This window comes from Convolutriloba macropyga, chromosome 11 (genome assembly GCF_964194025.1).
Source record: "Convolutriloba macropyga chromosome 11, txConMacr16.3, whole genome shotgun sequence".
In the NCBI taxonomy this organism is placed as follows: Eukaryota; Metazoa; Xenacoelomorpha; order Acoela; family Convolutidae; genus Convolutriloba; species Convolutriloba macropyga.
In genome coordinates this window covers 10,345,772-10,363,702 of record NC_134478.1, presented here as the reverse complement: position 1 = coordinate 10,363,702, position 17,931 = coordinate 10,345,772, and the positions used below count along the sequence as shown (strand labels likewise).

General features: G+C 33.9%; 1 protein-coding gene across 4 annotated transcripts in view; it reads right to left on the bottom strand.

Moving 5' to 3' along the window:
- LOC142349591 (dynein axonemal intermediate chain 7 homolog) overlaps positions 1 to 17,931 on the bottom strand; it is a 149,006-nt gene that overhangs the window by 78,004 nt on the left and 53,071 nt on the right. For 2 of the 4 annotated variants that reach the window (XM_075401268.1, XM_075401269.1), the window contains exons 1-4: positions 15,508 to 15,557; positions 4,895 to 4,909; positions 4,410 to 4,433; positions 3,936 to 4,011 (exon numbers count right to left, since the gene is read on the bottom strand). In XM_075401268.1, the coding sequence (XP_075257383.1) occupies positions 3,936 to 4,011; positions 4,410 to 4,433; positions 4,895 to 4,909; positions 15,508 to 15,510 (118 nt within the window). In that variant the 5' untranslated portion in view covers positions 15,511 to 15,557. Of the gene's footprint in view, positions 1 to 3,935; positions 4,012 to 4,409; positions 4,434 to 4,894; positions 4,910 to 15,507; positions 15,558 to 17,931 lie in introns of those variants that run through there. The other 2 variants (XM_075401270.1, XM_075401271.1) reach the window with 2 other exon arrangements.

Genomic DNA, 17,931 nt, shown 5'->3' with positions numbered 1-17,931 from the left:
CAAAAAACTTTGATGAGCTTGAAGTTTTCTTACATCATCTTGATACAAAGCCTCACATTATTGCTGTGACTGAAACCTGGACATCCGAAAAACATTAAAAGGATCATTTCAGCTGACAGGCTACTCCAAGTTGATAACTTGTGATAGAGAGAGTAGAGGTGGTGGTGTGGGATTTCTTGTCAGTGATGAACTCTCGGTAGAAATAATACAAAAGACAACTAAAAGGCACCAACAAATCCTTACTGTAGAAATAGAAACAAGCGAGAACAAGTGCTTAGTAACTGTTTTATACAAAGCGCCAAATTACTCAATCGACAATTTTACAGATGATCTGATAGAACACTTTGAGAATACGAAAAGCGACGTCGATTCACGTATTCTGTGGGGTGAATTCAATACAGATATTAGAAAATTGAATAAAAATAGTACAAAACTAATAGAATTTCTCAAGTTATTTGATTATCATTTAAAAAACAGCTATGATTGTACACGTGAAAATGTAAATAGCCAAAGTGCAATTGAACTTTTTTTTGCTAATCACAATTGCAAGTTCTATGTAGAGAAAACCAAAATTTCAGATCATTATTCGATCTTTCTAGAACTAGACATTGCAACAAAAAATAATGTTCCCCCTGTCCAAAGTTGATCAAACAAATACACAAGCTTAAAGATGAGAACTTATGTCTTGATATTATTTTTTGGCTCTCGAAAAAGTTTCAGGAAAATAGAAGCTTCATTAAATATTTAGAGTTAAATGATGTCTTTACTGTCATTCAGGAGTTGATTTTAAAGGCCAAGGAAATTTATATACCCGAAAAGACTATTTTCTTTAGAAGTGGTTGTAAAAAAAGCTGGGTTACCAATAAAATTCAAAACTTGTCGCAGAAAAAACACATTTTATGGACTAAATATCTTAAAAGCAAGCTCGAGGAAGACAAAGTGAAGTACAAAGTAGTAAGTAACCGGCTGAAGGCACTCTGCCGTTTGACTAAAACTGAACACTTTGAAAAGAAAGTCTCTTCTAAACATAGTTCCCGGACTTTATTCCACCTAGCTAAAGACATTAGAAACGACCAGAATGAAAACAGAAGTATTTTGCTATCTTGTGATCAACTCAATCATTTTTTTGTGAACATTGGTCATCAACTAGCAAATAAAGAGGTTTGTCAAGACTATCTGAGACACGTAAAAACTGTCACAAATACCTTATTTCTCCAAAAAACCAATAGTTCTGAAGTATACAAGATAATTAATAGACCAAACAAAAGTTCGGAGGACTGCTACGGTTTAAGCAGTCTATTACTAAAAGTTGTAAATCCAGTGGTGTGTGATTTGCTTGCTGATCAGTTCAATAGGTGTACAGATGAAAATGAATTTCCCGAAGTTTTGAAGTTAGCTAAGGTTTAGCCGTTTCACAAGAGCGGTGATCGAAACGACGCTGGTAATTTTCGACCAATCTCTTTACTACCAATTATTAGTAAAGTTTTTGGAAAACTTTTGTTCAAACGAATTGAAGATTTTCTCATTGTCAACAGGGTTTTATCGCCCAGCCAATTCGGGTTTAGAAGCAAACGTAGTACCATTGATGCGTTTGCAGAAGTTGTTGAGTTTTTAAGGACAAATAGAAATCTTAGGACACCATCTAGCTGTACCTTCACTGATTTAACTAAAGCTTTTGACACGGTGGACCATGATATCTGCTGAAAAAATGTTATGCATACGGACTCAGAGGGAAAATATTCAGTATTTAACAATCTTTCCTTGCTAATCGATGGCAATATGTAAAAATTAAGAATCAGACGTCATGTAAAAAAGCAATAAGCATCGGTGTGCCTCAGGGTTCAGTCTTGGGTCCCTTACTATTTTTGCTTTACATAAGTGATCTACCAGCAGTATGCCAGCATTCGAAAGTAACTATGTTTGCAGATGATACAAATGTTTATGGAACTGCTCATGATCTAAACATTCTCAACAAAGACATGACAAATGTAGTGAATTGGATGTCTGCTAACAAATTGACTGTTAATTTTGAGAAAACGAATATTGTTGTTTTTAACAAAAACGAAAAACAAAACTCAAACAAGTTAACTATATGTCAAAAAACAATTGAGAGCAAAGACACAGCTAAATATTTAGGAATACACATTGACAAAGAACTTAATTTCAGAAAGCATATTAAAATGGTCAAACAAAAACTTCGAAAAATCACATCAAGTTTATTTCAATTGAAACGTTTTTTCAGACAGAAAACTATGGTAAAATTTTACAAAGCTTATGTTCAACCAGTAATTCATTATGGGGCTCTAATTTATGGGTGTGCTAATAAAACAGATTAAAACAGATCTTAAAGACCTAGAGTGGTCACAAAACAAAATCTTGAGAAATATATTTTCTTTAAAAAAATCTGAAAGCTTGAGAGATTTGAAAAATAGAGAAAAAATTTATTCGATTTTCGAAATACATATTTATGAGCTGTTCAAAATAATGTCCAGATGTGTTCGGCAGGATCACAATAACGTTTTCAAAAACATGATAACCGAAGATGAAATTGTCAAAAGTATGGGTGTTCAGGGACGAAAAAAAAACCTTTAAAAACAAGAGAAAGATCTACTACTGAGAATAATAAGCTAATAGTGACAAGGGTGTGAAAGTTATATAATAAAATTCTTCAAATGGATGAAAATCTAATCAAATCAATAATGTCTGCTGAAAAATATCAGTTAGAAAAGCTAGTTCATGATTTTAAGGATAACTTTATTCTAGGTGGTAGCGAGTTGGTAAATGTTTTTTGGTAGTTGTTTGTTTTCTCCTGGTCTTTTCTAAATATACATTCCTTGATTATAAACACCGACTAACTTGATGTTCTTGGGAAAAAGCCATTTTTATTGTGAGGTTGTCGATGATAGAACAAAAATGATAAAGCTCAAATTTGTCCAGAGGAGACATCACTCTGACAGGTCCATTGACCTATTTGATGTTCTCCCCAAATGCATATAACTTCTTGATTGTAAATTGTTTGTGTAATCATTAAGTGAATTACTCGATATGTATTTGGAAAAATTCATTATTATTATTATTATTAATTTCTCCCACTACATAAAGCTGGTTTGGCGACTTTCTGCTGAATTAAGTTGTCCCCCTTTTCTTTTACAAAACCTAGCCTATTGTCAAAATTGTCGCCAAACACGTCCTCCTAACAACCACAGCAGTCGCTACAAGACAGTTTTGATCATTTATGACATTCTCCTGCATCTCTCCCCGATTCATTTAACCTATTATATATTAGCCCCATGTCATTTGACCCCGCCAATTAGCCATTGACATTACAAGCATGTTTTCTCATAATTAATCAGATAAATTAACTCAGGTCGGGTTGCGATAGTGTCATGTCAAGTCCCATGGGCCGCTGAGGCATGGCCAAATGATTAATTTACTAAGTTAATAGTCCCAATTATATAAAGGATTAAAATCGGGGTGAAATGAAAGGGAGTAAAATAATAATCGGGGTATTATAGAAAAATGATAGCGGGTTAAACAAATATGGGTTGAAAAGGGGGGACACCGTTTATGACAGCTATAAGTTCTGGAGGCAGAAAACCAATTTTGAAACTTTAAAAAAGCTATCTTGCATGATCTTTCAAGAAAAGGTTTATCTTGTAAGATTCTTAGAAGAAAAAGTTTATCTTGTAGGATTCTTAGAAGAAAAAGTTTTTATCTTGTAAGATTCTTAGAAAAAGTTTATCTTGTTTTAAGATCTTGCAAGATTTTGGAAGTAATTCTTGTAATTCGATTCATCGTCTATCAATATAGTGCCAGAATCTTGCAAGAAAAACTTTTTTCCGACTAAGGTATTTTCAAAACTGTTTACAAAATTGCTTCACGATTTTGATCCAAAATGTTTGCCCAAGACCTCAAAAGTGCTACCCAATTCTAACCTTCCTCTCTGGCCTTTCGTTCCTCCTCTTCTTTCTTCAATCTCTCCTTCTCTGCTTTTGACTTTGACTTGGCACTCTGAAACAGATCTACATTTTGACAACTCATGGCTCATAAAATTACCTTTTTTTGCACGCAGGAATGTCCACAAAAGGGGGTTATAAATTGTATATAAACTATTGTATGTCTAAAAATTCATGTACTTTCATGGCATCGAATTTTAAAACATCTTCCTGACAAACAGAGCATTCGAAGCCTTGTTTACTTTTAAACAGTTGAACAGATTTATAAATGATGTCTTCATTGGTTATCCCACACAATCTATGATTTCTTTGTAATTTACGCGACACAATTTTAACTACCGATGAATTACTTTACCGTTTAAACTATTTATAAACTCGCATAATTGAATTCAAACTACGGGTGAAATAATTTACACTTCCACTATATTTATTTATTTATTTATTTATACAAACCACGGGGTCTTCGGACTCTGCTGACTGTAACAAACAATGCAACTTTTTATCGGAGAAATTTTAGGTCAAATAGAAAGCCAGCTAACCCTGGTCGACTTCGATTGGTTATCTTGTAAACAAAAACTTGCCAAACATTGCTTCATCCTGCAAAAATTGCTTTAAATGTTGCAATATTGCGCAAAAAAGGTTATCTTGAGAAATCTTAAAATATTATAAAAAGATCTAATAAGATCACATTTCTATATGAATTTTGCCCGCAAAGCATTGTCTGGAAAAATTACATATACTAAAGAAGACAAAACTGCTCAGCGGGGGGGGGGGGCGGTATTTAAACAGTTCAAAATTTTCCTCCACAATAATGCAATCTTTTACAAGATAAACATCGGTTCTCAACCAGGGATTACACTAGGATAGCGTGAACAAAGATAATGGCTAAACTAAACAAGGTGAGCAATGTAAAACGTGAGTCACATGAACATTCATACCTTTCCTTTAGTTGCCTGAAATGCCAATTAGATTTCAGTTCTATTAGCATTTCGCATCAGCAGAAAACTTTAAAAGCTCTATTTCTACTTCCTTTGAACGCTATAATTCGTATTAGCAAACTTTATGGAGATAAAACCCGAAATATTCTACAAATCTAATTTTAAAAAAATGATCTTGCATTACAAAGACTATGTCGGATTATTCGAGTATATATATATATTACATATACATATATATATATATATATATATATATATATATATATATATATTATATATATATATATATATATATATATATTATATATATATATCTATATATATCACATCTTAGAGAGGAAATAAATTCCCAGGGAAATAAACATCAAGGAATGTATTCCAGCTCTGAATTATGCTACCCATTACCCAAAACAAAACGATGAACATTATCTAATATTTCCAACTGAAAAAATTAATTATAGCTGTTTTACTGAAAAATTTATTGTTTTGTATTTTTTCCCAATCTACTAGTATTAGAGTAGACTTCTGTGATTTCTCAAGAGACTGCAGCCGTAATTGAGAGGCTAATCGTTTTTTGTGTGCCCGGGTTGACAACAAGTTTTCATATTACGGAGGGAACTTTCTTAGATAAAATTGGAGGGTAGAATCAGTGATTTCCAAAAAAATTCTGAACCTTGCTCTCAACAACTATTCCATAAATACCCAATTACTGGAAACAAGATTTTCGAATTTTTCTGCTCTAACTTTTTTGAATACACTTTATGCGTTTTGTTTTTGCGCTTTTCTAAATTACTTTAAAAAAATCATTAAAGAATTTTCATTCAATTACATTTTTATGAATACAACTTTTCATAGACGACATAATACAAAGAAGTGTGAACTTTGGTCTCAACAATGTTCTCACACAAAACCGATCAATAAAAACATAATTTTTGGATTTTTCTGCTCTAATGTTCTTGAGTACATTTTGCGCTTTGTTTTTGCGCTTAGCAGCCGTCTTAGTAGTACAGACTAAAAGGATTAAAAATTTAACCATAAGTTTGCACCCAAAAACTTAGTTCCAAATTTAGCACCGTTATATTGCCATTTTCTGCACCTGCCACAAGGGCCGTTGAGTCTCCATGAGCAAGTGTCAGTTTCTGAGTAATTTTCAAAACATTCTAGTATATTCTAGTGAAGTCAGTTTTAATTATCTAATTATAGTATTTATTGATTACACGACTGGTTTGATTACATAACGCTGTAGTTGTGGCGAAGAATTCTGCGTCCGATTGCTTCAATTTGTTCTTTGGTATTAGGAACTCATTTCGCGAACCTTGTCTTGGTTTAGTGTTGACATGTTTAATCAAGTTAGGAATTATTACATAGTATTTCTGATTTGAGGATCGAAATAAGCAATATTAGGTCTTGTATTTCGATATATATGGACAAGAGCAGAAGCCTAAGTTTTTGCAATCGAATCTTATAGGCTGGCGCGGAACTGAGGATCCACCGGGTTGAATTTTTTTGGATCTTTTCATATGATCTCAAATTGGTTTTGTAAAGAACGTAGCTTGACTCCCGTAAAATTCTATTTGCACTACATAACCTTTATAGGCGTTCAGTTTGCTGGTAATGGAAAAATTTGACAGGTTTTGACAAAGCGCATACAACGCTGAGAGTGGCTGTTGCATCTTTTTTCTGTGATATCATTCCATTTTAAATTCAAGTTAAAAAGAATGCCGATATCTTTTTGTATATTTACGTTACTCGGTTCTCTCTAACTAATTTTTGCTTGAAGATAACAAGGGTGCACTTTTTTGCGTTCAGTCTCATATAGTTTTCATTGCAACAGGTTTCTATTTTCTGTACACTATGGTCTGGTAATTGATGACTTGCTGCTAGGACCTTGTAATCGTCTGCGTAGCCGAAAGTTTTAGTTCCTTTGAGCGAGAGAGCGAGGTCATTTATCTAGAGAATGAACAACAGCGGTCCAAGGATTAAACCTTGGTGTAACCCGCTCGTTACGCAACATTTTTGGGACTTTATCAGTTTGTCCACGGCTCAGGTACGAGGCATTGAGACGCAACAATTTCCCTCCAAAACCATACTATTTTAGTTATTGTATGAAAAACTCCTGAGGTACATGATCAAATGCTTTTTCAAAATCTAGATAGAGGGCTGTTAGGGGTTTCAGATCATGATTTTCAAAATATTCCTATATTTACTGTAGGTATGTTACAAGTTGTATAACCGCCGATCTCTTCTGGCGAAAGCCGAACTGCGATGGATGTAGTAGTTCGTTCACTTTGTCGTAACTGTATCAAAAAACTTTCTCGAAAATTTCTAATATGCAATAGAGTAGACTGAAGGGCGGCATCGATCTATTTCACTCTTAGCTCCATCCTGAATGATTGGAGTAACCTCACTGGCCTTCGAGTCATTGTGGAATACACCGTTTTTTAGTAAAGTTTGAAAGACAAAGGTTAACTATTTTAGAGACTTATAGAGACTCTAAGAGAGATTTGTAGAATTGATTACCAAGACTGTCAGGCTCTGTTGCTTTGTTGATGTCGAGTACATTTGTTGTAAATCTTTTCAATTTATTTTGAACCAATTTATTTGTTATTTTCAGAAGTAGTTGATTCAATTTGCCATAAGCTTGTGAACTGACAACAGAAGAAATGGTTGGAAAACTCGCATTTTTGAGCGTCGATTTCTAGTATTTTATCGTTGAGTTTCATGAAAAAGGGGTAAAGGGGGAGACTTTCTTATGCTACGCAGATAATCATGTATTTTACTGAACTTGAGTGCGCCACAGACTTCTATTTCAAATCATTTAAAGTATATCTGTTCATGTTTCCAGCTGTTTTCGAGATTTGCCAATTTGCACTTTATTGTTTCATTCTTGACTTTTTCCATTTTCCGAAAGTATTGCCTATTTTCAGCGAACGGGATGTTTGCAGTGCTATTGGCGGTGGCGGTGTTATTGGCTGTGGGCAATTACCCTAGGTGCAAACTTCCTTATTTTTTCCCAGATCCATTCGTACCAATGCTTTACGAGATTTTGGGTTTTCACAAATTGATTTACCAATGGAGCTCCAGTCCGCTTCTTAAAATCATATTCGTTTCTTTTTTCGTATTTTCTGATTTTCGTATTGTCATATTTTCTGATTTAATGTCAAATCTAACTCCGTCTTCGAAAGCCTGATGTTCACTAAGATGCTTGTTGTTGATGCTGTAGAGCTTTGAAAAACTGATTGCATTTTTAACTGTGGCTCACTTGTCAGGATTACGTTCAGAATTTTTGAGGTTTCTGAGGCAATCAATTGCTCAAATTTGAAACCAACAAAAAAGTCAAGCATTTTCTCCTCCTCTTGATCGGCCCAGGACGTAGTACTCCAGTTTGAGCTGACAAAGTTTAGATCTCCTGTTATGATGATTTGCGATGTATTAAATTGAAGCGATTTTTGTAAGAACTCGTTGATTACGTCATGAAGGCGTTTCATGCTCTGTCTGTATAGGCGGTTTTTAGCGGGTAGTAAATGCAACATAGAAGGACATAGTTATTGTCAAAAACAAGCAGTTTACATGTTCTATTATCGATTTTGTATATAAAAATTAAAGTTTTATTTGGTTTCTGATTGCAATGAGAGCTCCGCCATGTTTGGTGTTGTTACTCTCTGTTGGTTGGTTGTATCGGTACATCAAGTAGTTACTTTGACAGAGAGCTTTGGAGTTTATATCTGAAGTGGTCCAAGTTTCAGTCAGACACAAAATATCGTAATAGTTTTGCATAGTAATGGAATTAGCCAAACATGTTCTTCTAGAGATCTCTATTAGACTTGTCGTGTTAATGGAAGGTAGTTTCATTGTCGAGTTGATTGGTAGTCAATCAGTATCAGTCTTGATTTCAGAGTCATTTAATTCGACCCATTTGGTGCCATCTTGTTTTTGGAGATTCAATTCTCTCATACGTAACTCTCCTTACTTTAAGACCATTTTTGAATTACTTTAAAAAAATCATTTTTAAAAACTTTCATTCAATGAAATTTTTATGATTACAACTTTTCATAGATGCCGCAATATGAATTTGCAATTTCATAACTTTTTGAATTATGGGTCAACCCGGGTAGTCGATCGCAATTTCCAAAATTTAAGTCTGAGAGATGCAATTAGCTTCAGTATTTGACAGACTCTTCTTCATATGTATTTTGTAAGAAACTTTATATTTTACGACATATTTTATTTATCTAAATCGGGATTCATTTTGATTTCGGTACCCCATGCTTCAATTGAAACACAAAACTTAGGTTAACCGCCGTTAATTTAATCATTTTCTGAAGAAAAAAGAAAAAAGTTTTTAGACATAACTAGAAGTTCATCAGACGCCTATAAGTTACGTTTCAAGGCTCAATGAGGGCAACGAATTATTGCATATATAATTTCATTGTCTGTAATTATCAATATACAAATGCGAAGTATCTTTTCAAGGAAATTATAAATTTCACTCTTAAAATTTTTGACTGGACACATTTAACACTCTTAAGAGTAGTAAAAAAAAGCTGACAGGAACCTCCCCAATAGCCCCCTAAGGGGGAAATTTCTGCATTCCCCATATCAACACATAATGCCCTCCCCCCTCCCGTTGAGGTTATAGCCAGCTTTTTATACTACACTCAACAGCACAGATACCATCAAGAATGGGAAAGAAATGGAATAGAGAAATGCGAAAATTCCAAAATCAAATCACCGATTTGCGACGTTTCTTTGATGTACTACTCTTTCTTCTCTTTTTAGACCCAGAGCTTTTACGCCGACCTTTTCCACTGGACTGACTACGACGCTTTTTTCCAGATTTTCGACGACCGGAAAGTTTTCGTTCCCCTTTTCCTGTGGGCAATCAGACCTTGAACCATTGAAACCCGAGATCCGTAGACATGAAAAACTCATCTTTAAAACCCCGTTCAAAAATCGCCGCAAAATAACAGAAAAAAAAACCGGGAATTAATGCAGTTTTCGTCCTTCTGATTTTGCAAGCCAAAGCTCATAAATTGAGCTATAATAAGAAGGCTTGCATTTTTTAGAACGGCCCTACATTTGTATTTAAAAACAATGCATCAATTCACTGCATTGGAAAGGCTATTGCAGCAAATTTTTGAATAAAAACTTGGAGCACACAATGGAAAAAAATTGATTGAAATAGAAGCTGTGCCCAATTTTCCTATCTTACTTCTGCTACTAGCAGCCAAAGTTAATTTGGCAGATGGTCACTAATAATTAACTCCCAACTCTGGTTTTGGCAATATTTTTTCTTTAATGTCATTGACAGAGCTATAAAAATTGAAAATATTTATGACTTAGAATGAATCTCTAAAAATAAGCACTTGATAAACAATACGAAAAAAAGATAGCCCCTAAAGACGCTTTCCGTATTTTGTCAACATGTCAACACAGCTGAAAAGAAAAACAAGGTTTCAACTTTTGTTGTGGTATTTTTGTACCAAACGAGCATTTTTTCCCCCAAATCTGACTAAGCTAAAAAACGGTACTAATTTTGAAAATAAGAAACAATAGCTGATCAAGGAAAAATCGCAAGCTAATTTCCCAATTTTCCCGTTACGCGGTGGCCGCAGATATTTACAAGCTTCTTTTCGAAAGGAACAAAAAAATGAAGATCTGTAGCATTATCGCAAATGGAAACAATGCCTGCTGTATCGATTCTTTTTCTACACATTTATAGTTACTACCCGACATTTTTAATTTTTACACATTTATGTTTCCCAAATAATTTCTGATTATTTGTTGATCATTTCATGAAACCTGTTCACGTTTTTGCAGTTTTGAAATTACTGAAATAGTTAATTCTTATAAAATATGAAGAAATGTTTTCGAAAACAATCATAGAATTTAGAATTTTCCTCATTTTAATTTTAACTATTCGAGATTGACTTTAGCTATTCTGGAGAACCCTGAAGTCTTTTCAAAAAGATTTTGGATAAAGAAAAAAAGGGTGCTAAATGTAGTTTTTAATCAACAGAGAACAAATAAAAACACGTATATAAATTTTCAAGTTTCGTTCTTTAAGAAAAAACTTTCCTCCAGTTCTTTTCATGAAAGTGTTAGTGTTAGCTATATAAAACTGAGAACGACTTTATTGATTCTAATTTGATTTTAATACAGGATAATCCAAAAATACCGGCAGTTTAATTGTTTCATTGTTCGTTTCTTAAAAAAAAAACAGAATTATTATTTTTTCGAAATTATTTGTCAAATGATTTAAACTGTTAGTTTTAGGCTTAAAACTCCATTTAGGCTAAACAATTTAACCGAAATAGTTCCTTTAGGTAGGCTTCTTAGGTTTTGTTTCACGCCCGATTTATAAAATATAAAACTAGATTTCAAGAGATACAAAATAATTTCTTATTTTTTATCTAGGAGCCGTTCACAAAAATTGAAAATGTGATTGAAGAAAACAGGCAATCTGGCAGATATATTTCCCAATTTTTTTAAAAAATAGTGGACCGACTATTGGAAAAATTGGCAAATAATTACAAAAAAGGCAAATCACAGAAAAATACTGAATTTACATATAAACAAGGAGGCTCGGTCATGTGCATCAGCACAAAATCTTCTGACCAATGAGGAAGAAAGAGAAAACTTTCAAAAATTACTTAGTGTTCAAAAATAATTAGTTTAGCCATTTAAAAAATCAATTTAAGCTTTAACCAATACAAAAATGATAATTCATTAGAGAGCCGGTGACAACTGCCGTTAAGAAGAGTAAGAGACAAGACAAACAAAACAAAAACAAATAGAAATAAAAAGCATGGCTTACGAAAAAAACTAAATGTCTATTCATTTTCTATTTTAAAAAAACTTAATGAGAAGGTCAAAATAGCATAAGATTAAAAGCGAACTAAACAAAACGACTTATTTTTTACCAGAAAAGATATAGGAACTGTCTATATTGAGAATAAATAACACGTAGACGGAAAAAGGCAAAGTCATGAAGGCAACCACTATCAACTGAAATCATTCAATCGCTTCATCTATACCCTCATGCAAAACCCTTTAGACAGGTCATTACCTAGAATGTCATACGACTACAAAATGAACAAATAAAGGCAAAAACTAACAAGTCAGTTCAATTTTGCAAAGAAACGGCGTCGAAGCCTATAAGATCAAAATCCAGTTACTAAAAATATTGAATTTAATCCATTTTACATTATTTCAACTAACTTAATGTGATATGCGACATGTTATTAACGTGCCAATAATATGATGATGGGACAGGACAACAAAAGAGAACCTGAAAATTGGAAATGTCAGAAAAATCAATAAAAAATTTACGAAAACTCGTAGTAACAACGCCAAACAACAATTATTTATATAATAAAACAACGATTAAGACTACATTATAATGCAATTGAAAAAATGCGACCTCTCTCTTTAATGAGACTACGCTTAAGGATCACAAAAACAAGATAAAAATTGGCAAATCTCAAAAAACATTATTTTCACACATTTTCAAAACAATAGGACATAACAACTGTAGGTCAGAATTTTCAACTGCGAAAATTCTAAATAATTGAAGTTCGATTTGAAATCATTCTGGTCTAACATTAAAAAAAGACAAAGTATTTCACAAAAACTTATACAGCGCCCCATTAAAATCCGTATAAATTTTGAATTATAAAATTCGCCAGCTAGAGCAAAACTGATCTTACTCCGGCTGCTTATCCACTAATACAAAAACTGTACCAAACTCTACAGAAATACTTAATTTGACTAAAAAGTCATCATCAAAAAAACGAAAAAAGAATTTTGGATACTTATCGAGTTATATTCAAAACGCGTTATGTATCAACTGAAAGCATTCGATAAATTCTTTAATAGCACCCTAGATACCCAATCAGAAAATTAATTATTGAGAATCAGTCATAAGATTACAATAAGCACATCAAATGTCTGAAAATCTGAAGAAATTATTAAAACTTTTTGAAAACAATGTCAGAGCCGTAAAAATCATTAGCTTCACTCATAAAACACAAAATTAGACTTTATTAGAATGTAATGTGACTTCTTATTAATTGCACGTTTAAACGAGAAAAGACTTTCTAGAACTTGCGATGAAAAAAATTGCAAAAAACATTTCAAAAAAAGAGACCCAAAATACAATCCGAATCAATTTTCAATCTTTCTCAAAACTCAACCGTGAGACAAAAAACTTACCTTGGTATCGGTAATTGGCTGTTAAAACAACTCAATTGTTCTGAAATATTTCGTTATAGTTTCTTTGGAAATGAAAATTTCAATACATCAAAAATAAATTATGCATTCATATATATCTGTTTAACTTACCAAAAGACCGCAAAAAGGTTATTTCCAGAAATTTTCTTAGGAACCGGAGTAACAATTAGCCCATATCTGGGTAGAGAAAGATTGTGGCAGCAGTTTTCAGGTCTACACCAATGGCCAAACTGGACACAGTGGGCCAAAAGGGCATATTTGATGCCATTTTTCATAAAGAGAAAATGATTTTTCAAAAATTTAGCTGACAAAAATGCCAGAAATTGAGTTTAAGCAGTTCTATCTTTTAACGTAAAACCAATCAGACTATTTTTAACCATTCGATCATATCGTACCAAAAATCGATCAATATATAAGCAAAAATTACGAAAAATGTGAACAAAACAAGGGAAGTTGGCTAACGTTTACAAATCTTGAAACCTCCGTAACACCTCAGAAAAGGCAAAATTCAAAAATATCTTTTTCATTTGAAATTCTACATCTGACAAGCTTTCTAAAGATACCACTCACAATCCTGTACGATGAATATATTGACCGGCGAAAATTGACCAAGTAAAAAAAAACCCATTTCATTATATAGGTCCTCCCAAACTAAAGTGGGTCGGAACAATAATACAAACATTTTATCTGTAATTTCAATTTGGTGAAAGCTGATCGGAAAAATGAACCCAAAATTGTGTTACAGAACAAAAATACATACATTGCTCTTTCTGATTTTTGCAGGCATGAGATTAGCAACGAAAACTGCATCCACAAGCTGGTTTCATTCTGCTGAATACTAAATATCAAAATTAAAGAAGTTGAGCAGCAAGTCAAATTTTTTTTAATTTACCAGCATTATGGGACACTAAAATTTCTCTTTAGCAGAAAATTGATTTTACAAATTAAATTATAATGGATTCGCATATTTTTTTAAAAAAAAACAAACAAACCGTTGAAAACGAAATTTATCAAATTAACATCGAAATTGAACAAGAAAAAAAATTTTGTCTCAAATGGTTTACAAGAACTAGGGTTTAAAAGATGGGTACGGCATTGCAAACCAGCAATCAATTATCCCTTATTGGAAATTTGGGCTCTCGTATAATAAATATTTATATGAATTCTCTATAAAAAGAAATATCGGATACCCCAGTGCGTAATACAACCCCGTTACAGAGCACGTTTCATTGCGTGTTAAATTATGGAAAAAACTTTCGTCAAACTTTATCACCCTATTACGTGCGATTTGGTATTCATTTCGAGTGCCTTGTTTTAATTTTCAAACTTAATTGGCTTGAGATTGGCCTAAATATCAACAAAAAAGGGGCTAGAACAAAGTTCTCCCAAGATGAAAGCTAGGAATATTGTTTTAAAAAAAGATCAGCAATTTGGTCAGGGAACTAAAGATGTTGATTAAAAAACCGCTAGAAAACAAATCTCGTCCACTTTTCAATGATTTGTTCCTTCAATATCATCTTCTTTGCCTTTGGTATCATCAGAACTTTTGGTCGGTACGGTTCCAACACCATGCAATTCATTAGATTCCATCTCCAAAAAATTTGGGTTTCCATTACTTGATTTAACGATTGCATCACTTTGATTTGTCAAACTTGATCTTTTCCTATTTGAGCTGGCAGTGGCCTGAAGTCACAATTTCAAATGTTGGAAATCCTCGAAGTTTAGATATTATGATGGGAAAAACAATAACAGAAGAAAGAATTCAAGCATAGATACTGCGCCATACCTTCCGATTCTTCAATGATGAGGACCGACCTCGGGGTTTCTCGAAAAAGTTCAGAGTAAGGAAAACTTGTATCTAACTTATGACTGGAAATATAAGTAAATTAAATGCAACACTATGAAGCCCTAGTGAAGAGCAATCACCGCAATTTATCAATTTAATATAATCGAATAACATCTTCAATGGGGACTTATAAGTAGCTAGGAACTTTGACTTTGGGAGGCAGCAAAAACCAAAAAGCACCAGTTCTTTCAAAAGTAACAGAAGGGGGTCTCCCGTAATAGCTTTTGGTAATTATACCAAACGAGTACTTTGGTAATTATACCAGAATGAGGAAGCTATAATTTTGTGGTGGGCGGCCATAGATGCTATGATGGGAAAGACCTGAGAAAACTCCTTCCGATGATAGAAGCATCACCAAAGGTTACCCCATGATTGTTCACTGGTAGAATGAGAGAAACTTTATGTTAAGTACGAAAAACGCAAACCTGTCTTGCATTTTGTCTGGCACTGGTCATTCAACTGAGTGAGCTATTTGACTTATTCGTGAGGGGAATTCAGAAATTATTTTGGATGAGTGGAACAAAACTGAACTCACCATCGTGAACGTTGACTGTATGTGTGTACGATGAAGAAGGGCAAAAATCTGAAAAAAATTCATGAAATATGAGAGGAAGACACTTTAGTTAGAGAACCCACGATATAAAATCAGGTTGGCAGTTGAAGTGAGCCCACCTTACCATTTTATCAATTAGCACCCGTTTCAGTGAACTTTCTTTAATTTTTCCCACGATGGCTGGCTATAAAAATATTTGTAATTCATTAGGTTCAATGATCTATTCTGCTTCCCCCTGCATAGTAGGCATTTACGTCTTGAATTACGTCTCTATATATGCAGTATTAAAAAGAAGCGATTAAGCGATTAAACATTAATGAACGCACTTCTACAGATATTTATGGCATAAAACATGCATCAATCAATATCAAGTGAGATTTATAGAATTATGGTAGAGACGCAGGACTTTTTCTCGTTCATTTCCAGGTTGCAAAAATTTGAATGAGAGAAAGATTGAATTGACGTTTTGGTTAACGAAACAGATAATGTAATATGGGATTAGCGACGCCTATATAAGGTATCTCCAGATTATTGTAGCAGTAAAAGTAAAGAAGGTCTATAGCAGATATATCTCGAATTGTTGTATCATTAGTTGTGGGATTCGTTCCATAATATTCGTGCCATATTCGGAACCGTACTAGCGGAGGGGAATATATGTGGGGTCTTAACGAACTGCTACAAAACGGATAATACAGTCAGCATATCTGCAGCTAAATGACTTAAAAAGCAAGTTATTTTGATGATGTTGCGTCTTTTTGTCTGTTTGAATGTTCTGTTTCGATAAGATACGCTGATGCAGCAGATTTTGCCGCTTCGCTTGCTGGTGGCCGTGCTGAATGTGTGGCAAGATTTTGGTTGCTCTTCCGGTTTTTCAGTGGAGGCATTTCGGAAACGGGCACTCAAATTTAGCGGGAATAGGCTTCAGATGGAACAAATTAGTTAAATTTGACTATTTTATTATCGAACATGGCGAAAACGAAAATTTGTCAAACATCTTCTCGGTACCAATTCAGGCGATTTGTTTCTAAACGCAAACCCTAAGAATCGTTTTAGATATAGATTGTCATTGACAAAGTTTTTCTACAAAACAAAGCAATTGAATACAAACAATTTTGTTATCTAGGAGTTAACCACCGAGTCGTTTCGAGTCCTTAACCACCGATATACATCATAAAGGAATCAGCTATAAAAGCTTATCAAAACGCAATCTTTAACCAGAAACCCAATCTAATGAAAATTTTAATTCTGCGTAGTCTTATTAACACAATGGATTCACCGATATACAATAGAGTAAAAAAAGAACCAAGGTTTTATAGGGGAACAAGCTTTTGTTGTATGTAAAAATGTTAGGGAATAGTTGGCTAAAATGGTAAGAAAATACAAAAGAATGCACCACGCCAACACGGATCCTGACGTGGACACGACAAAATGCATGCGCTGCACTCCTGAAACAAGCAACCAAAAAGCAGGGCAAAATATGGATTCGCAAATTTTAGTGATTATGAAATAGTGGTTCGATTTCTTTTACGTTCTTGCCTCCCACATCTTAGTGTAATTATTATTTGTAACCGACGGACGCTCGTGCTATTTTTTTACACAATGATTTTACATGGGTGGGGATGGGGGGTTGTAATGATAATAGTATCTTCTGATGTATCGTAATCACATGTTCCATATAATGATTTACATGTGTTTGTGTTTCAGATGTTGAATAAAAGTTTGCAATAGGCGGGGTCTTATCAGTAATACGACGATTTTAAGCAATATCTTTCATTAAGTTTTGACCTGATCTTCCAACGGAGCCAACACAGGAGCAATGCTATCGGTGGAAGCAATGCTTTGTTGATGATCAAACAGTCAAATGACCTACGGAAGACTCTTAAAAGTTAACATTTCTCAGATCATTTGCAAGTGAGGGACCCTACAATTCCCTCGGGAGAAACTACTTTCGACGACGCAATCGGTATTCTTGCTGCTCAATTCAAGAAGACTCCGAGAATTATAAACGCCAGATATTAAGTCCCTTCGTGCAAGCAGCGAGATGATGAGTGCATAACAGCGTTTTTGCAGCGACTGTTGAGTCTTTTTGAGCGCTGGAATCTTGTTGACTTCACCTTGCAGCAACACAAGGATATATTCCTTCAAGACTGTTTTGTGTCTGGTCATAAATCTGGAGCAATATCGACTTTTGAAAGTGGCGGACTCGGAAGCTTCGATTCAGAAAAACATTTCACTCGCTTCTGCAATCGAAGCATCTACCAATTTTCCCGCTCATTTAATGCCAATTCAGACACTCTGCCTAAGACACCCGTCGGAAATATCGCTGCTGTCAATAAAGGAACAGCTCAACTTTATAAGTCTTGGAATGTGGGTTTTGTTTCTGGAGGAACATCCACGGACTAAATG